The 21631-nt window shown below is 40.7% G+C and overlaps 1 protein-coding gene across 1 annotated transcript in view; it reads left to right on the plus strand.

Moving 5' to 3' along the window:
- The window catches only part of LOC117523329 (calcium/calmodulin-dependent protein kinase type II subunit gamma-like), a 212723-nt gene that overhangs the window by 104117 nt on the left and 86975 nt on the right, over positions 1-21631 (plus strand). The window contains exons 4-6 of the mRNA XM_034184812.1: positions 7824-7878; positions 8563-8628; positions 18041-18113. Coding sequence (XP_034040703.1) covers positions 7824-7878; positions 8563-8628; positions 18041-18113 — 194 coding nt within the window. The remainder of the gene's footprint in view (positions 1-7823; positions 7879-8562; positions 8629-18040; positions 18114-21631) is intronic.

The following is a 21631-nucleotide window of genomic DNA, read 5'->3' on the forward strand; positions in this document are numbered from 1 at the left end:
CATTAGAAAACACTCAAATATAAGTTATCAAATATTAAAATCAGTTCTAAACAGGTATGTTTTTAGTTAGGATTTGAATGTTAACAGGTCAGGATGGTATCTGATGTTTTGAGTTCCAAAGGGGAGTGGCACCTATTCTACCCCAAGTCAGGTGCTTGGTCCTGTGTGGAATAGTGAGGAGGTTGCGAGATGGAGTGTAGTGGAGTAAGTCTGTGAGATAACAGGGGGGCTGGATATTGAGGGCTTTGTGGATGAGAAGGAGAATTTTGAACTGGATGTGCTTAAGTACCAGGAGCCAATAAAGATTCTGGAAGGGCAGGGGTTATGTGGTCTCTATGGGGATGATCACCTGAGTTCTGGATATAGGGAAATTTATTGATAACGTTGGAAGATGTACCATAAAGAATATTTTTTTGCAGTAGTCAATTGTGGATGTGATGAAGGCATGAATCAGTGTTTGAGCTGCTTAGAAGGTGAATGATGGACAGAGATAGCTATGCTTTTAAGGTGGAAAAAGGCAGCCCGGATAATCCAGTTGATGTAATGAGGTCCCTGTCTGAAGACGATCCAAGGTTGCAGATTTGCTGAGGGGGTAACAGAGTGCAGTTGTCAACAATGAGTCAGACATTTTGGATGGATTTGATGAGAGATTTTGTTATAATGATGCTGATGTCAGATTTTCCCAGTTTAGTTTAAGAAAATTGGTTTGGGCTCCGCAGAGTGGCTGGGCGCTCCCTTAGAGATAATAGGGTGAGGAGCTCGGTCACTCGGGAGGAGCTCAGAGTCGAACCGCTGCTCCTCCACGTCGAAAGGAGTCAGTTGAGGTGGCTCGGGCATCTTTTCCGGATGCCCCCTGGACGCCTCGCTGGAGAGGTGTTCCGGGCACGTCCCACTGGGAGGAGGCCCCGGGGAAGACCCAGGACACGCTGGAAGGACTACATCTCTTGGCTGGCTTGGGAACGCCTTGGGGTTCCCCCGGACGAGCTGGGGGAGGTGTGTGTGGATCGGGAGGTCTGGACGGCTTTGCTTGAGCTGCTGCCCCCGCGACCCGACTCCGGATAAAGCGGAAGAAAATGGATGGATGGATGGATGGATGGATGGTTTGAGGGGTGGTGGCCAAGTGGTTAATGCACTTGGTTTCAGTGCAGAAGGTTCCGGGTTCAAATCCCACCCCTGCCACATTTCTCCATGTTATGCGGAGTTGCGTCAGGAAGGGCATCCGGCGTAAAAACCTATGCCAATTCAACATACAGATCCACCTCGGATTTGCTGTGGCGACCCCGAGTGTAAACAAGGGAGCAGCCGAAGGGACTTACCAGTTTAAGAGAATTGGTTTACATCAAGGATTTCATGTCAGTGAGGCAGTCGGTTAAAGCAGAGTGTATGGTGGTGGTGATGGATTTGGTGGAGATGTACAGTTGGATGCCGTCAGTGCAGCAGTGAAAACAGAGGCCATAATGACGGGTCATTTTGCTGAAGGAAAGTATGTATAGGATGACAAATGGAAGAACAAGCACAGAACCCTGGGGGAAGCCTTAAGACAGAGGAACAGTGGAGGGTGTGCAGTTGTTGTTACTGATGAACTGTTGTTGGTTTGCAAGATATGTCCTCAGCCAAAAGATCACAGTGTTAATCCAGAATTTAAGTGAGGATTTGAAGCAGACAGAAAAACTGTATGGTTAATGGTGTCAAAACATGCAGTCAAATCAAGGAGGATGAAGATGCTGAGGTGGCGAGAGTCTGAAGAGAAGAGGAGGTCATAAATGGCTTTAAGAAGGGCTGTTTCAGTACTGTCTTGTGACTGGAAACCAGGTTGAAATGGCAGTTCATTGGTGATGAGGTGGGTATTAATTAATTACCTCTGCCAATGAAGTTGGAGGAGGTTATATTTTCTCCCTTGATTGTTTATTTGTTTGTGACCAGCCTGGAGCCCACCGTTTTTCATATATCATTATGAAAGTTTTACTGAAGATTCATATCCTAATAGGCAAGAAGTGGTTCAATTTTCAAGGTCATAGGTCAAACGGCAAAGTCAGGAAAAATCTTTGGAAATTGAAAAAAATCCCTATCTTTAACATTGAACGAATTTTCAAAAAATTCATAACTCTTTCAAAAAAGATTAAATTTCTTTCATATTTGAGAGCATTATGTAGGATGGTATCCTTTATTGACTGATCCAGATTTCACATTTGGTGACCATTTAAATTTTATATTGAAAACCCCATGTAATGTATAATTTACATTATATCTTAATCTAACATGTCCCAATCACTGTCATATCTGAAAGTGAAGTGCAGGCTGGCACTCACAGTCACCTGACAAGGTTTGATCTGGATCTGATCCAGATTGTGGATTTTTTAGACATCTGAATTTAATATTGAAAAGCCCATTTGGTGTACATTTTGCATTATATCTCAATCAAAAGTGCCTCAATCACTCTTATTTGTGACAATGAGGTGCAAACTAGATCTTGATCTACATCTGATCCGTATCTCAGCTTTAGCAGATATTTTATATTAACATTAATCTATATTTTGTTTTATATTTTCGCTTATGAAAAGTCACTTCCAAGAAGACTGACCTTAAATTTTTTCCAAGGTAAAAATTTCTGGAATTGGAAACTAGTGAGCACTGTTGCCTCACAGCAGGAAGGTCATGGATCATTTCCCACCTGTGGCCTTTCTGAGTGGAGTTTGCGTGGGTTCTCTTCCGGGTGCTCCGCTTCCTCTCACATCCAAAGACATGCAAGCTAGGTGGATTGGGAACTTTAAATTGTCCGTAGATGTGAGTGTGGGTGTGAATGTGTTTGTTTGACTACATGTGGCCCGGTGACAGACTGGGGTCTTGTCCAGGGTGTACCCTGCCTCACGCCCTATGACTGCTGGGATAGGCTCCAGCCCCCATGACCCATAATTGGAGTAAGCGGTTGAAGATGAGTGAGTGAGTTAAACTAGTGCTGGCTACGAACGCGGTGCTCTAGTTATTCTTGAAAAAGACAGATTGTGATTTTGTTGTGTGGGCCGCTGAAGAGGAGGTACTGCTGGCCCACCACCACCAGAGGGCACCCTGCCTGGAGTGCGGGCTCCAGGCACCAGAGGGCGCTGCCGCCTCACAGGAGCAGCCGGTGTGACAGCTGACACTCATCACCTGTGACAGCTGTCACCACTCATCTGATCTGCATCGGTATATCAGCAAGACGTCATCTCCACCTCTTTGCCGAGATATCGTTCTACCTGAAAGGTAATATCCTCAGCCTGACTGCTTGATAGAAAGCCTTTTTTGTGATTTTTGTGAGTGATAACAGACTTTTTCTCCAACGAGAGGTGGAGGTAGCTTCCCTGCCGTGCAGATTGCTGGGTGCAGACGCACCCACGTTTAATTGTGTTTTTGTTCCTCGCCAGCAGTACCAGGTCCGACACGCGGAGGCAGTGGCCACCTGGGAGTTCGGGACTTGGCGGCTCCAGTATTCCCGGGGTCTGGTGGCGGAGGAAATCGTGTGGTTCCGGTTCTGCTTTGGACAGGCGTCTCCTATCTTCGAGCCTGCCCACACGACACCTTGTAATTTGACCTCTGATCTGTTGTGTAATCTGTTGTGTTTGTTGTGCACGTTCGCAACAGTAAAGTGTTGTTATTTGACCTATTCCATTGTCCGTTCATTTGCGCCCCCTGTTGTGGGTCCGTGTACTTACACTTTCCCAACAGATTTTTCTTATTGAACACTTTTTTTCCAATGATTCTAGTTAGAATCCTTTATTTTTGACCATTATGTGATATAGTCCTGGAGGAGGCAAGTATTGACAGTGGATGGATGCAGTGACGTGCGGTCAGGTGAGGCTATGCCTCGCCTGTCATCGTGGAAGGAAAAATGTAAAATGAAAAAGCAAATTAAATGGTTATATTTATCCAGTGATTTGTAGTATAAAGTTATTATCCTTTTAGCTTCATCAATTTTAGATTATTTTTAATTCAAAATTGCTGATTTTTCACATTTGCCATTCAAATACTGAGATGTGTTATGAGGCAGCAGTGTGCATTGAGACTCTGTCTCACTGTCTCTCTGTAATGTCACTATTAAAATGGTCAAACACTTTGGCTTTCTTAACTTAAATTCCATAGTTTAGCTGATGTACATAATGTACAGTGTTTTTTGTCAGCAACTGTATGTGTGTATAACTTGTTTTGTGTGCTGAGCGATCAGAAAACGGATACAAAAAGGCACCAGTTGAGGCACGCAGTTCTCCTGTCTCATGTTAGGGGGCACTAGTGAACCCAGGGATTCTTCTTGTAGTAACTCCTCAGCTGCAGAATAAGTGACAGCAAGCGACAAGTGCAGCCGTTCATTTATTTTACATAAGAATGGAGGATTACATATCCAAACTGAAACAATTTTATAAACTGGACTTTCAGTCGATGCTGGAGGTAATAATTAAAGGAAGGGCAGTGGGACAGAAGAGCCGCTCTTTTCAAACGGAGTGGGACACATGTAAAGTCTGGCTTTGTGGACGGCCAGCAAGAAAATGTCTTTTTCTGCTGCCTTCTTTTTTCAACTTGTGACTGTCTGGACTCAGATGGGATATTTTGACCTGAAAAATTTTCTCATCAAACACAAGTGGTCTACCACTCACATTCAAAGCCAGAAAGGACACCTTTCTTGCCTGGCAGTGATCTCCGCTGTGACAGAGAGACTTTAAAACTGAAGGAAGATAAGGAACACTTACAAAAAAAGTCATTGATGCTTTCATTCAGAAGGAGCGGCACACGTGGACTTCATTTATAAGTAAAGGTAGGACCATAATAACATTTTTTAAAAATTAAATTAAATATTTTGTATTTTATAAATGAATTGTTTTAGAAACCCTGGATTTTTAGTGAAAAGCTATAGTGGTTGCTGTTTCTTCATCATTTGGCCAGTGTTTTGTTGTCCCTGGACCTTTAGGGTGAAATCCCTGCCCCAAAGTATATAGTGGCGCTCATTAGGTATGACGTGGAGGCAGATGTCCAGAGTTTATTGAAAACAACAGAGAAGAATTACGATTTTCCTTTTCTGCTATTTTTTATTGCCTAGGATTATATGCCATGTTACAGGAGATAAGTGTACAGGTCCACTGGAGATTTCAACCTTATATAGAAATAAAAGCTCAGTGAAGTGAGGTTCTATGTCTCCTTTCTTTATGTTTCTGTCTGTCTCTAATCTATGCTGGCACAATAGTGGTTTTCATGCCTACTTTCTGGTTGCTTAGTAACAGTTGACGGGTTCGACTGTATGTTTGGCCACTGAACAAGAAAAGTAAGTAAGGGGAGGGGGGATAAATGTTACAGGGCGTGCACTTTGATGACGACTGTTAATCTAGAAAATACCAGGTGTGGTTTGAAGCTGTAAAGATGAATAAAGCCTGTTAGCACAGTGTTAGCAGGTGTCAGGTTTTCAGAGAATTTAATTTGCTTGGGTTTTCTTTTCCTGTCCTGCATTTCAAACCAATGTATTGTACATTGTTTGGTTTTTGTTGTTTCTTAAAAAACACCTTGACATGAATGCTTATACCATTTTATGCCAATAGTAGACTGTTATACAACATATTCAGAAAGTAAGAGCTGATATAATGTGTGTTTCCGTTAGTAAGATGATGCTGCACTCAGGCCTGGGATGTACCATGGTGCTGTGCATCTACATCTACTACACGACAGAACTGTCTTTGATCAGATAACAATCATCCCCACTTCTTGAAAATAACCATTTATCTTCCGCAGCCAGGTGAAGCGTTCGCCTTTCCTTGGCCATGGGCCTCCTTTCAGCCCATGGATGCTGGATCATGCACAGAGAATGCAATTGATACTCCTCTTCTAGTTCTCTCTAAGGGCCCTGTCCCACTGGGGAGAGGATTAATTGCGCATGAATTGAGTATACAAAGTGTGGGCGTTCGTTGTCGTCCGCAACAAAAATGACAAATGTCCCAGTATGAATTACGAATATATTAATAATATAGCGAATATATGATGAACAATCGCGGTTATATAATGCATGTAGTGAGGAAACTGATCCGACACATTGAGATTATCACGGCAGTATTACGGGTGTATTATGAATGCATCGCGCACATGTTGCGCGTGCACGGCATCTGCATTGCGGTCATAAAAGAAGCGCACTCGGGCCGTCGGCATCACTATTCACACCAACAATACAGGCTCTGGAGCATTTGCTGGACTTGGACAAGTTGATCACAGAGTTAATGTTCATGTTGTCATGCGAGGGTTAACTGTTCATGAGTTTGGGGAGCGGGAGGGGAGAAACCGCTCGGGGTGTGAGACGGTTTTTTTTCTTTTTTTTTTTTTCTTTTTTTTTTTTGAGTGAGTTGTGGATAAACAGCAACTCTTCCTTTTGTTGGTGTTAAATAAAAGTCCTGGATTGCAGCAGCTATTACGTCTTTGTGGATCTACACAGCCGCACCGGTACTGACTGGCAGGTATGTCGCTTTCTGCTACATATAGTACTTTGGGTTTACGTGATGTCTTTGTTATGCATTCACAGATTGTCCGCAAAGCAGATGTAATAAAAATGCTTTATTCGTGGCCAATTTGTATGCATTCGCTACAACATATTTTAGTTTGTGATGTGGACATGATAGGCACGATATATATCTGTTTTATACACTGTCCTAGTCCACTGCCAAGCCGCAAATCCCCGTCAGTTGCGGATATCAGCGGTTAACAGCAGATATACAGTGCATAGAGCAAGTATGTATTGTGTATGAATTGAGTATGTATGGAGTATGTAAGGCGGATGTCATCCGCATCCAGATTTTTGAACAGCTCAAAAATCCTGGCTGCGGACATGCGTGCCTCTGTCTACAAGCATCCTGCATTTCAAACAAAAGCAATGCTGTGAAGCTAAATTGATAATAAACTGTATGAATTGTAATACTTTTCCTCTATATTTCTCTATTATCAACAGAGTGTGGAAACTTATGTTTTCTGGCGATGCTGTGATGAGTTTGTAGAGCAGAATTTTTCTCTTTTTGATTGTTTTCTGGAGTTTTTGCTTTGGGTTGTTAATCCTTCACTCAACATGTGAAACAGTTGAATTACAGTCAGAGGACTGAATCGACCAGACTGCTTATTTGTCACAACACAATCTGGTTACTTTGTCTGTGTGCTTAGGATCATTGTCCACATAACATTCACTCAGCTGACACTTTTATTCAAAGCGCCTTAAAAGTGAGAAATCACAGTCAAGCTGAAAGGGGAAACAGTAAATACTGTCTTTACAGTTTAAAGGAGACTTCTGCATAATTGATAAATATCATCATTACATGCACGTGCAAACCAATGAGTGATGAAAAGTGTAAGTAGATACCAGAGAGTCCAACATGAGAAGGTAATGAAAAGTAGAGAGAGAAAGGGAATGCGTGGTAAGTGTGAGTTAAGCATGTCAGGGTTGTTAAAGATTTTAGAAGAGGAGGTACTCTCTGGGGTTTCATCCCTGGCTCTCTTAGCATTTCATAGCTTATTCCATCACCAGGGGACAAATGAGAATGTTCTGGATCACTTTTTGTGTAATGATGGCAGTACCAGATGAAAATGTGGCAATTGTTTACTTAATTTGATATTTAAAGGATGATTCTTGGCTCCCAGCTGTCACTCAGGTGTTAGAAACTTACTCTTGTGTGTGAAACTAGTTCCAAGCTGTTTAAAATTTAAAGTTCTACCATCACACAGACATAGCAATTTTTATTTATAGCTCTGGTTTGGATATTAATTTTTAAGTACATTTCACCTAATTGACCAATTTTAAGTGAAACCCTTGTCTGTGTCTGCCTCTCCACTAGTACGCCTCCATGACAGTATCTCAGAGGAAGGCTTCCATTATCTGGTCTTTGACCTGTAAGTACCTCTCACCCTCATTCGTGATGAAAACTCTCCATGTAGTCAAACTTGTTTACACTCTTATATTTGAAAAAATACATTAGTATAACAGCACTTGATATCACAGCTGGTCATGTTTGGGAGTGCAAACTGGTGCTGAACATTAAATCATCTACAATTTCACAGAACTGCTCTCGGTCCAGACCGGCACCCAGTAGGTAGATGTGTCTATCTTTATCTCCTGAAAGTAAAACATTCAGTCTTTAACAGCCAGATGTTATGTGGCCACCTCTTTGGGCCCATCACTGGAATCCTTCCCCCATAGGCACCTTCCTTTGTTAGAAATCTTGTTTTGAAAAATTAATTCAGTAAATCAGCATTACCGGGCAGCCAGAGCAGGTGTTAAAATGCACCATATGCTGAAAATGGCAACAGAATAATTTTAGCAATCCTCTTTTTAAAATTATCACTATGTATTAGTAGTCTGAAACGTCTGAAGAAATGCGAAATATGTAATTGTAATGTAAATGTAATTGTTCCTATTATCTACATTGATATTGACACAACTCTGTGGCTGTCTGAGAAGTCAGCTCTAGTCACTTTTTTATACTACAAATTTCATGCACGGAAAATAGTCCCTACGGAAATGTAATAATATTTTTAGAAGTATATGTTTTCTACTTTGTGTGTGTCTGCCTGCAGGGTCACTGGAGGAGAACTATTTGAGGACATTGTGGCTAGAGAGTATTACAGTGAGGCTGATGCCAGGTACAGTATGTTATCGATGAACTGTGCTTTTGTATGAGATACTACTCAATTTTAAAGTAAGTAATTTCCTTTGGGATTAATATTAATATTAAACTATGATCACTAAAGAATGTTAGGAAGAACACAAAAAGCACAGACGAAAAAAATGACAAAAGCTCTTGGGACAAAATTGAGAACAACGACAGCATATTAAACTGAAAGTAAACTAGAGAGACACCACAACACCGCCCTGCGCATCAGCCTACATGGAGAGCACTGCGGGAAATGAAACAAAGGGACACCATGGAAAAAGCACCATAACAAGCAGAAATCACGGTGGGTGGCAAAATGGGGAACAACAGTAAAGGTGAAGAACAACCACTGACACAGGGAATGAGCAGGAGTGGCGAGAGGGCAGCAAAACCACTAAAAGAAACCACACGGATGCTCTTAGGAAAAATGCACAACCAAAACCAGTTCACCATGAAGGCTGAAAAACATAACAGCAGAATAAAATGACCAATAACCAGAGAAAACGTGACAATCAAATTATAGTCTTACACAGTGTAATTTTAAAGTACGGTAGTTTTTAAAGTTATAGTTAATGGTGTTGTTTGTGCAATGAAGTGACTTTAAAGATATGACTTGCTTGTGAATGAGTGACATTGTTTGAAGGCAACAAAAGAACAACTTGAAACAAAATTATAAGCTGGACTATGGAAAGCATTATTGAGATCTGTGTGCACAGATCAAATTTTTCTTTTGTCAGACTTTAGATGTAAGTAAAACAAAGCTCTTCTCCTACCGAGGAAGAGCAGAAATTTATAGTTGTGGAGCAGCAGGCTGATGTGCTCTCAACTACCTTAACAAGAGACTCCTCCTCCGGCTACACTTAGTGATTCAGTTTTATAATTAAATATTTAAATGTTTGTAGCTGCAGGGTCTGCTTGTCACTGTCTTATTTATTACCACCACAGAGGTTACTGTATGTACATTTAGGTCCATATTTGGACATTGACAAAGTTTTTATTTAAGCTGTTACAGGTGAAATTAAATTATGGGTATGAACTCAAAGTATATATTGGTGTAGGAATTACAACTTCATGTATGTGCACACTTATTTTTAAGGGACCAAAATTAAATGGTTAGTTACTTGCTAGTTTTGTGTTATTCCCTCATTATCTAATTAACATGTCAGAAGATCAAAGGACTATAGAGTTGATTTCTTCTGTTACATATCACTGTGAGTTCAGTTGCAACAGTCAATACACCAGTGCATGGTAATACATGGAGGGGTATTATTTTCTTTCCTGTATGTCTGTCCGTCTGTGTATACTGTAATCAGTAAATAATCAGTTTGAGTAAACATTGTGGAATGATTGAGGTTCAACCAAGGACAAAATGATTTGAGTTTGGAGAAAAAAATGGTTTAAAGTCATGATCAGACTTTTGGCCAAATATATATATAAACAGTTGGCTTTGCGGCATAGGAGTTGGACTACCAACCAATCTGTAGACCAGGAATCTATTCCATTTGTGTGTTCCAACCTACCTGTCTATATCCTTGAGCAAGACACTTCATCTACATTGTCCCAGTCCACCCAGATCTAAGTGGGTACCAGTGTTGTGAAAGTGTAGGAACACGGACCCACAACAGGGGGCGCAATGAACGGACAATGGAGAGAGTAAATAACAAGATTTACTACTGAAACAAGCACGAGTAATACAATAAACACAATTTGGGGTCGAATCCGCTGGTGTCGTGTGGGCAGGCTCGAAGGTAGGAGACGTCTGTCTCAGTCGAACCGGAACCACCCAGATCTCCTCTGCCACCGAACCCTGGAAATACTGGAACCGCCAAGTCCCGAATTCCCAGGTGGCCACTGCCTCCGCTCGTCGGATCCGGTACTGCTGGCAGGAGAGAGCAACAACACACAGGAGTGGATGAACGCACCCAGTAACAGAGAGGGGAGAAGCCGCCTCCACCTCTTGGCAAAGTATAGCAGGAAGGTGAGTACTTATCCAAAGAATGAGGTTTTCAGTAGTCACCAGTCCTGAAAAAGGTTTTAACAGTCTTAGCTGATGATGCAATGTATAACTGCAGAGAATACTACCTTGGTCTTAGGCGATATCTCGGCACTGAGGTGGAGACGCCGTCCTCCTGATATACCTCGGTGCTGAGTAGAACAGCTGTGTCTGGTGATGGGTGACAGCTGTCACCCAGGCTACTCCCATGATGCGGCAGCGCCCTCTGGTGCCTGGAGCCCGCACTCCAGGCAGGGCGCCCTCTGGTGGTGGTGGGCCAGCAGTACCTCCTCTTCAGCGGCCCACACAACAACCAGCCTACTTGGCATCCTTTCTAAAGGGAGTCATAGATACGCATCACCTTCACACTGTGGTATACAGGGATGAGTACTGGCCTGATGAGCCTCTATATAGGGTTTGTATGTTTTTTCTTTTTTTTTCTTTTTTTGGGGGGGGGTCATTCCATAACTAATAGGGATGGGTATCAATAAGATTTTAAATGTTCTTTCCTCCAGCACCGTTCAGGAGCAGAGCTTATTGATATGCAGGACTTTATTAATTTAGTCCTAGGGCCTGTTTTATAGTCTGTTTTGGTACCCATTCCTAATAACAAATCATCCAGTTTGAGAAAATTTCCCAGGTCACACTCTCTGAATCTAGAATCTAATGAGCTATATTTGGTTGGTTGTTTCAGTTTGCAGCTTGACTGTAACACATTACGCTATGTTTGGGGTCAACCTTGTTTTGTGCCTTGTTTATTCTGTCTTGTTAGAATGGCCAAAGCAGATGCAACCACACTGAGTGATCTGCTGGAGATTTCTTCCTGTTACAAAGAAGTTTTTTTTTCTTCTTACCACTTACCCAAGTGTACTTGGTCATGGGGTGGGTAAGGGCTACCTTACTTTTTGTGTATCATGCTTTGTGATGAGTAGGGATGGGTATCGAGAACCGGTTCCTTTCGGGTATCGTTAAGAAATTATTCGATCCACCGACATCAATAACCTTTTTACTTAACGATTCCCTTATCGGTCCTTCAGAGTGGCCGTTGTTTTTAGGGGTGTTTGTCAGGAAAATTGTAATTTCTCTACATTGATTACAGACCCTGCAATCAACTGTAATCAACTTTTCTGCAGCGCGGCTTTGCTTTGAACCTTGAACCAATCGAAGCAGTGATTCGCGGATCGAAGCAGTGCTTCGATCATTGCTTTGTTGATTAATTTTTTTCTTTCGCTTTCCCCCGCTAAAACCCTAAAGAGCATATGGCTGTGAGTATTTTTTACCTTTTTTTTATGTTAAACCGACCTGTTATGGTCTTCTGAAACAGTTGATAGATGTATTTTATAACTTAAAAACGGGGCTGATGCTAACATGTTAGCATGTCTATGGCATTTTCAATGTTAAAGTTAGCATTAAGCAGTTGCAGCTGTCAAGCGTTTGTCGTAAAAGAGTCAAATGTATTACAAATTGTAACATTTTTTTTAATTTATTTTTGTTTATATATTAATAATAATAGCAAGCACAACAATAATAGTAATAATAACTAATCTATTGATTATATACAATTTTAGAGAAAGAGACAAAAAGAACCTGAATAAAAACACAACAGAAAATATAAAACCAACTAACAATGAACATACATAAATAAATACATACATACATACATACAGAAATAAATAACTGTTTCCTGTGAACACCTAGTGACTCTTACACCTCTATTTCATCCCTGTCTTATTTAAGTTTAATGACAGTTTGTTTTGTCAAACCATATTTTCAATGTGTTAATTTCTTCAGTGATTTCCTCCAGAACTATCTGCCAAGCTAGAAAACTGCTGCATCCTAGTAAGAGAAGAATACTACTGGAATGAATTTGAATAAGGAAAGTTTTTTTTCTCACTAAAATGGATGCTGCACTCACTGCAGTTTATTGTCTGGAATAGTCCCAGATTGCATTTCAGAGCTTCTAGAATTCAAACATTTTCATGCACGTGGTGTTGGGGGGTAATTTTTGGGTTTCAGCTTTTTTTGTTTTCACCACTTTCATCCCTGAATATGTGAAATCGTGAGTCACTTTTGTGCGGATTAAAGTCACTAACTGGGACTCCTGTCTTGTTGCGAGAAAGAAATGATAATCGTCCTCCGTTCTGTTCACACAGCTCCAAACACTGCGCGGCTCTCTGCCGAGTCAAGTTAGAACAATAGAATCGAGTTGGAATTAATAACTTCAAAGCGAAACACCGTTTTGTTTATTTTTTTATGTCCAGAGATCAAGGATACAGTGACCAATTTCATATTTATTTACTTTAAGACTCAATGAAATACATAGAAAACCTGTAAAGCCTACTTTTAGTACAAAATTCACAAGAGGTATCGATAAGGGAATCGATAAGGAATCAGATCGATAAGCAGAATCGATAATGGCATCGATATCGATAAAATCTTATCAATACCCATCCCTAGTGATGAGTTTTTGATTTTTTATTTTACACAATGCAATCCCAAAAAATTGAATTAAAATTGAAGACTTCAGCCTAGCTTTCTTATCTTCTTTTTCATGTATACTTTTTGTATCGGCTAGAGATGGGAGTTGTAGGATTACCACAGTAGGAACGCAAATGTAGAATAGGTTCAGTCCTAGTACTTATCCTTACAGCCCATCTACCAGCAAGTAGTAATTTTGAGCCTGAAAGAATACAGGACAATGAAAAGTGATTTATTGGCTAGAGAGCATTGAAGGCATGATGACGGGGAGACTGTGACATGGTGATTTCTACTCTGTATATGTTATGTAAAGAAGGTGGGCTACACTGAGTAGTTCTGTATCAGTTACAAAAATGGTGCAGAAAGGTGAAATGGGGTTAGTGAAATATTTAAGTTTGAGGTGTGTGAGAAAGCCTGTATTGGGGATTTATAGGCAAGGTGAAGAAGGACTACAGGCGGAATGCAGAAGGCAACAGTGGAGTCTAACTTTAGCCAAATTTGGGCACAATTCTAAGCACTTTGATTCTCTTGAAGAATCAAACCCTACTCTTCCAAAATATGTCTTCATACCTTCCATTCTCTCTCTGTCTCTCTCTTTCTTTCTCCCTCTCTCTCAGCCCTCCATCTCTCTTGCTAACTTAATACATTACCATCTGCTGCCGTTGTTAACCTTGGAATAACCTTTACAAAGGTTGAGTTTAATTATATAATTTAAATGGTCATTTTATCTAAGTGTTTTTTACTTTTTTCACAATGCAATTAGAGCCTTTTAAAGAGATTGTAGATACAGTACTAAGCAATATCTGATGTATATGAAGCTATTTAGTGTCAGGCTCTGTGGTGCGAGGTGGTTGGACGCAACTGCATGACTCAGACATTAGAGCTGTGAGTTCGACAGCGGTTAATGAATGTTCAGGCAGGGTTTGGTACGCAGGCTGGCAGTAAAAAGCAACAGTATCCGAAACATGAGGTAAAAACAGTGTCCAAAACAAAGACTAACAGATCAAAAAACACAGCAAGGCAGGTACAGGACAAAACTCACTGAAGAAACGCTCAAATGAAGGCACAAGACACGACAATCTCACAAGGAAGTGGGTGGATTGGTGCAACTTATAAAGAGGAAATGATTAGCAGGAAATGCAGGACAGGTGTGGTGGAAGGATCTGGAACGGGGCGGGAGGACTGGAGGGAAACGGCCAACACAACGCACAGACACAAGACAACAGAAATCCCTCACACTAAACCCAATCGTGAACATAAAAGACAGCAAAAAGTCCCACAAACCAAACCCCGAACAAAACCCAACAAGTCCAATCATGACATTTAATCATCTGTTCTTTAGTAATAACAATAATAATAGTAATACATTTATTTATAAAGAGCTTTCAAGCAAGATGCTTCAAAGTGCTTGACAGTATATACAGGGTGAACACAAAAACACACCTTGGTTTCAAATATGTATAAAAGTCACATGAATAACTTTACAATTTTGGTATCAACAGTTGCAGAAACTCAAGTTTGTTTTTCGCTTTTGCAGATTCTTCTTCAAAATTGTAAAATTATTCATGTGACTTTTTATATTATAAATATTTGAAACTAAGGAGTGTTTTGTGTTCACCCTGTACATTAAAACACAAAATTTAACAATAAAACACAAAAAAGAGGAACAATGGAAATTTTGTCATTCAAAGTGGTGAGTTAAATATAAATTTGTATTTAAGATTTAAGATGATGGATAAGTTGAAATTACAGTGCAGCTGTAGTTTATATCCAAAAAGGGTGGCTATCCCTGGTAAATTATTATATATGTTTATCATTTACAACCCGTCCATGGACCAGTATGGACCAGTTGTCTGCCTCAGTGGTTCACATCCAGGGCCCAAGGTGGTTGTTAAAAATCAATCCATCGAGTTTGTAAACCTGGGCCCATATCTGCGAAGCAACTCAAAGATGGATTGCTCCCTTGATAATGTCCTCAAAAACTTTTGTGGTCTTCTGTGCTTCTGTGGGCTGGTCTGTTGCAGTTTACTGTTCATTTTCAGCACTATAAATAACAACTGAACTTTACCCACACCTGCTATTCTCTGCGTTGGGATCTCCATTCATGTAGTTCCCTTTACACTCTAGTGCTTTTTGATTATAGGAAGAAAACTCAAGCAGACCAGGCTCAGTGGAGTGACCATCTGCTATCTATTTGTGTGTGTCTGTGTGTGCGTGCATGCTTTATAATCCATTGTTTGGTTTTAGCTTATTATGGATATTAAGTCATGTAGAGACTAAAAAGCACATTTTTCAAAATATTTTTACTAAAAAAGCTGATTTGTTTTTCTTTTTTGTGATGATTTTAGGTCATAAAATGGATAATTTATCCTAGGGTAACACAATAATTCAAAGCGACTGTATTTAAATGTTTTGCAGCATACTAATTTCAACAACAAAATAGCAACACCATCCTTTCTGATACTTTGTTGTACGACAGAAAACTATGAAATACTCACAGGCTCTTCTGCATCTTAAAGTATTATTGCCTTTTAATAAAAACAAACAAACAAAAAAACAGACTAATCCTCACTTAGTATGTTGCGTATTACCGTCACTGAAAAAGCAATATGAAATAATCTGAAAGCATGCAATGAAACATGGACATTTCAAATCTATTTTTTAACAAAGCAGTACATGGTGATGTGAAGAAACTGAAAAATAAAGCTCATAACAGAAAATTAAAGTGGTTCTGCTTGACTTGCTCTGTGATATTCTGTTACTAAAACAGTTGGCAGGGAGGAATTTGAGTAGGTGATACGCCATCTGTGGTCTAGTGACCCTCGGGCGTGCTTACAGAGGATTGAAACACTTTGTTCTTCCAAACCCACACCTCTTCCCATTGCAGTCATGGCAAGTAATGGCACTGTCCTGACATATGACGTAGCTGTTCAGTCTTATTAGGTTGGCTAGTTTGAGCAGTTAAATCATGTTGATCCTCTGCCAGGATTCTGGACAAAGTGCCAGTTCTGGTAACTGATCTGCCAGTCAGCTGTGAACCAACAAATTTCAGCAAGATTCCAAAGGTGGTGAAATAGTTGTGAGCGGGTAATGTTTCAATCTTTGCTTCTGTTTGGGAGACTGGCGTCAACCCAAAAGACTGGAAAAAAAGGACTTGTTGTCCCTCTCGGGAAGGGAAGTAGTAATCGCCTAGATTGCAAAAACTACAAGGATTTTACACAGGTCTCTGAGCCTGCTCGCTTCTCAGTGACCACAGTAGTTTGGCTTCATACCAGCCATTGACTGCCTCTTAGCTCTGCGAGTACTCATTGATCAGGCAGCTTTGTAGGACATGTGACAATTGACGGAATCCTTACTAAGTTGCTGGGCATCATAACCGGCCAGTACATGGGTACAGTCGGTGGTGTGAAGAGTGTTTCTAAGAATTTGATAGGACGTATTTTGGCTCCTACTCTGTTCAGTGCTTACACTGGGTATTATTATCACTTTACCGGGGCGTTGCTGGGCTGGTATCGTAGATTTACGTAGACGGTATTTGGCTATACCCCCTCTCTGTGCGTAAACAAATGACGTCATAGCGCGCGCAGCCCAAGAACTGTCTGCAGAGGAAAAGATGAAAAGGCGAGAAGTGCGTTTTGGTCCCAATATGGATATTCCGGATGATTTTCTCATGGATAGTACGACAATGAACAGCAGCTAAAACAGCCAGCTTGAAAAGGACGCACTGCTGAATTTGAACAGCAGCGCGCGCGCCAGGCGACAAGGCAGAAGTTAAGTGAGCCAACTTTTTATGTACGCGTTCATGTTGTGTATCTCAGTAAAAAGTGATAATAATGCAAATAACATGCTATTGTCGTGCGGTATGCATTTTTCTGGTCCCTCCGTCCATCCCGTCGCCCAAAATGACAGCTATTCGCCCGAGTTAGACTGGGCATGGACGTCGGGCCTCTTGAAAATGCATACCGCCCTCCAAAAGCATGTTATTGTATTAATGTCATGGAATCCAGTAACGTCTGTGTCTTCGTCAATGAGGCAAGGTTCACTGACTTTAACTTTGCAGACAATGCTCTGATCTTTGTGGGATCAGTAGATACCCTGATTGCAGCACATGAGAAGCTGAATAAGGAGTTGGAGTCTCTGGTTTATACATTATGCTGGATTGAGGCTAACATTCTAGCTTTCAACAACATCCCAGACTCAACCATCAGAATTGCATCCATTTGCAGTGAAAGACTGTTTCTTGAGAGACTGGCTTATTCCTGCAATTTTGCAGTTTCTCGGTCCTCCTCCTTCCTCTGTGTTCAATAAATTCCTGGAAAGAGCTTGTGGAGTTTTGTTGTTGAACAGAGGTGAAGTTTGGAGATGCTGACACCTTTTCAGGAGAATGAACATCCACGTCTTTAGGGCTTTGGTGCTTTCAGTTTTACTGTATGCCTGTGAGTCCTGGATGTCTTTGGTGCTGGACCCCTTCAATAATTGCTGAGTAATGCTGGAATGACTTGTGTCACATGAATTGTTACTTAGACAAGCTCAGATGAGGTGTACTACTTTCATTGTGATGGAAGCTTTGGCTGTGGAACGAGCTTTCCTGTGTATGATCAGTGTGCAGGTTTCAAAGCTGAATGTGCAGTCATTTCTCGCAGAGTACAGAGGTCACACTGACTCCAGTAATCCAATGCATGCCCTGCTAATCACAGGGAATTTGGTTTTCAGTATAAGCTCACAAAAGCATATTCGTATGGTTACGATTTTATACTATTTGAAAGAATTTTTGAGGACTTGCATTGCCATATATAAATGCAGCAGTACTTTGCACCCAGTGTACTAAAGCTTTTCTCCATTTTTAGTGCATACGTCATTATCCGCTAGCATCCTGTGTTTTGATAAATGTGTGTCTCCTTTGTCCCTCATCTTTCCTTGCCTCCTGCAGCCACTGCATCAATCAAATCCTGGAAAGCGTCAGTCACATCCACCAGCATGACATCGTGCACAGGGACCTCAAAGTAAGTTACCATCGCTGCAGGAATCAAGCACCGGCATCAGCATCACATGACCTTGTGCCCTTGGTGATGAACTCATGCAAGGCACCATTTAGCCAACCTAATTTGGAATTTTTTTCCGTATTTGCTTGTGAATTAGACAAGAGGAATGTGTGGAGAGTCATAACAGATTTACGCTTATGCAGACGTCACGTAGTGACGTTAAAAGCAACTTATGGGATTAGCGTCATCCCTCCCTCTCACCTGCTTTCTATCCTCTAAAAATTTCTCTGTTGTTATCGCTGTTCTTATTCAATCCACCCAGTTTTTCATCACTCCCCTTTCTTCTCTTTTCTCCCCCACTTTTTTCATCTTTCCTCTGTCCCTGCCCCCTCCCACACTGCCTTGGCGTGACGTAAGCAGAGCGGCTGCTATTAATAGCAGGTCGGTGGGTGAAATGACGGCCAGTGACAATTTCCCTCACAGCGTGGCTGTTCACCCCGACCCAAAACCACACGACTCTGACCTCCTCTGTTGCTTTATGTTTCCCTGCTGATGTGGCGACTTAAGCGGGACAGGAACTATTGCTAAATAAATTAGACTGTAAAATATTATAACACAATGGGGGGTAATCATGAAACCCCATTGTTCAAAGGATCATCTTCAGATGCCTTTTTGTTTTTTGCAGTGGATATTCTTCCGTGACTGTGTTCCAGACAAATAGCCAAAGTAAATCCTCTTCCAGTCACGGAAGAATATCCACTTTGGTTTGGTTTGGTTTTTTTTTTTTTGTTTTTTTGTCTCACCAGAAAACTCATATTTTATACAGTGACATAAAACATTGAAAAGAAAAAATGCTTGGAATCTGGAGTCAAACATTGATTGAAACTTTTCTTTGGTAAATTGAAATTGAAGTATTTCAATTTTGGTGCAGATGAAGATGGGGTAAGTGTGTGAAAAAAAAATTGAAGATAAAAGCTGAAATAATTTCAAATCTGAATGAAGCTGTAATGATCGATTGTACGCTGGCATGTTGGCCATCCAGGAACCAGGGTGGTTCTTTGGTGTGGTGGAGGCAGTGACATGCGGCACCGGTGCTTGGTCCCAAACTTGACTTGGGTGTAATTTCTGTTCTGTTTCTGTTCTGTCAATTCCTTTTATGTGATGGAAGATTCATTTGAAACATCACCTTAAATTTACATATATATAATACTGTGAAAAATGTAGTGTTTGTTGACCACCCCCACCCCCCGATATAACATGCTAACTGGAGATCAAACTTTAAGTGCCCTATCTTCCACCCAACACTAATATAATTACTAGTTTCCAACTGATGACTTTATTTGCATGCCCAGCAGCCACATTCTTTATGTCATGAGTCCACTTGCACTCATTTGTGCACCCACAAGCGTTGTTGTTAGACTTAAAATGTGGTTAAGCACTGTGCTGGTGGATTGCTATTGTGAAGAGGCAAAAAGGGATTGCATCATAGTCCAGCCAGAACATGGTCTAATGTTAAACACAGGGTGGTTGTAATATTTCTACTGTGCAACATTCAGATAGATGCATGCATTCTTCTTGCATGCACAACAGAACTGAATTAAAAACAACCATCAAAAGAAATAAAATTAAACACTAATGGAAAAATGCAAACTTCACCTCAGGGAGCTTTGGCAGATGCTCTCTGATTGCATGCTTTGACACATTGATTCAGATCCATTAAATCACTAGAAAACTGCCAGTTCCTGAATCTTGCACTCAGATTAGAAACCCTCTAAATGGCAAAGTGTAGTTGGATGCACCCTAAATGCATTTGCGCTATGCAATTTAGATTGTGCACGAAAAGAGAAAAACAACAAAAAAAAAAACAGGGCCCATAATATCCAACACCCTTTTCTTAAAATAATTTAACGACAGGGTTATTTTCTGTTTCATTAAGGAAACTGATTATGAAACCACGGCAGTTATTCAAAAAAATTTAAAAATTTCTTGCGATCAAAGATGATTGATACCTCCATTTTTGAAGTAGCACTATTTAGCCAACCTAATTTAATTTCTTCTTTTTAATAAATAATTAAATTTTGATTTATTTTTATTGCTCGACAGATGACAATACCAGCATGGCTGCTAGTGGTGACTCAGTATTAAAATGATTGCACAAATGTGATAAAAATTTCATTACTTTTTTGGTATATTGTGTAGTTTACCACTTGAAAAAGTTTTTAGAGGTTATAAGTGGCCGAGTGTTTTATTTATCCCAGTTCATTTTATAAATAATAGATATTTAGCAGCTTTTCTTTATGATTAAAAATTTTGTGCTTCCATTGAATGCCCCTAATACTTTTTCACAACATTGTGTTTTTGTCTGCTATAAATCACTGTGTATCACCTTTTGATTGATTTTTAACTTGTGTGTTGGTCTCAGTGCCACACAAACCCAAACAAGAGAGGCCTTTTCCTAAGACGATAACGATGATAGATGAAGGGGCCAGGCAGCAGTAATAAATGACATCAGCAGTTGATGTAGAACTCTCCAAACATGCATTCAGAGTGCATCCACACTGGAAATTATTTCTTACCCCTGTCAAACTGGCTGTATGTTCACTAGCATCAGATTGGTGGTTTATGAGTTGGTCTGTGATGGAACAAAATTGTAAATCGGTTTACATGAAAAATAATGCAAAATTTAGGTTTGTTGTGTATAAAATTTTGGGTTGGATTTCAATATATGGTTGCTGCCAGAGAATATATTAAGAAAATGCAATAGCAATATTGGGCAGTGTTGAAAAGCAAATCAGGACTGTTGTGGTTAAAGATGTGAAATATATATCTGTAGACATAAAATAGCAGTAATACAGTCAAAAGTGTGCTGTGGAGATTTTTGCCTCCCTGACATCTTGGGAGGTCCATTTGCTGAAGGGAAAACAAGAATCAGAGAGAGAAGAGAAAGACTTGAATGCTGGTGGCAGGCAGGGTTGCCATGGTAACTGTAGGGTGAGGTCACCGGCTGCTGCAGCGCCAGCATAGGGACTCATTATGCCACCTCTCATTTATCCGTCTCTATATGTCTCACTGTTTCACTTTGGATCTCTCCCTCTCTGTTCTGTTGCTTTTGTTTTTCACCTTTGTTTCTTTTCGCTCTGTGCCCCTGTGCAGGTTTCCCCTTTTGAGTCCTTTCATCTTTGTTTCATCTCATCCCGAGTTTCAAAAAACAGCAGGAGGAAGGAGGGATGAATGGATAAGTAGATATGGTGTGAGTGAGAGACTGACAGATGAAAAGAAGCACTTGGTGCAAAGTGTCAGACGTTAGTCCGTCTGTCCATAGAGGCCTGCATCAAAGCCGCCAAGGCCACAAGGACGCCATGCTACAAGGACATTTACCTTCAAGCTGCACATCAGGCCTTCCACCCGTCTGTTTTGTGGACCGCTTATCTTGTTCAGGGTCACATGGACCAGCAGTCCCTTACAGCGCTAACGCACATTTAGAAAGACAGCCACCCCTGCATTCACATTTATCACCAGTTCAGAATTTTCAAACATGT

Source organism: Thalassophryne amazonica, chromosome 13, assembly GCF_902500255.1.
Source record: "Thalassophryne amazonica chromosome 13, fThaAma1.1, whole genome shotgun sequence".
Classification (NCBI taxonomy): Eukaryota; Metazoa; Chordata; class Actinopteri; order Batrachoidiformes; family Batrachoididae; genus Thalassophryne; species Thalassophryne amazonica.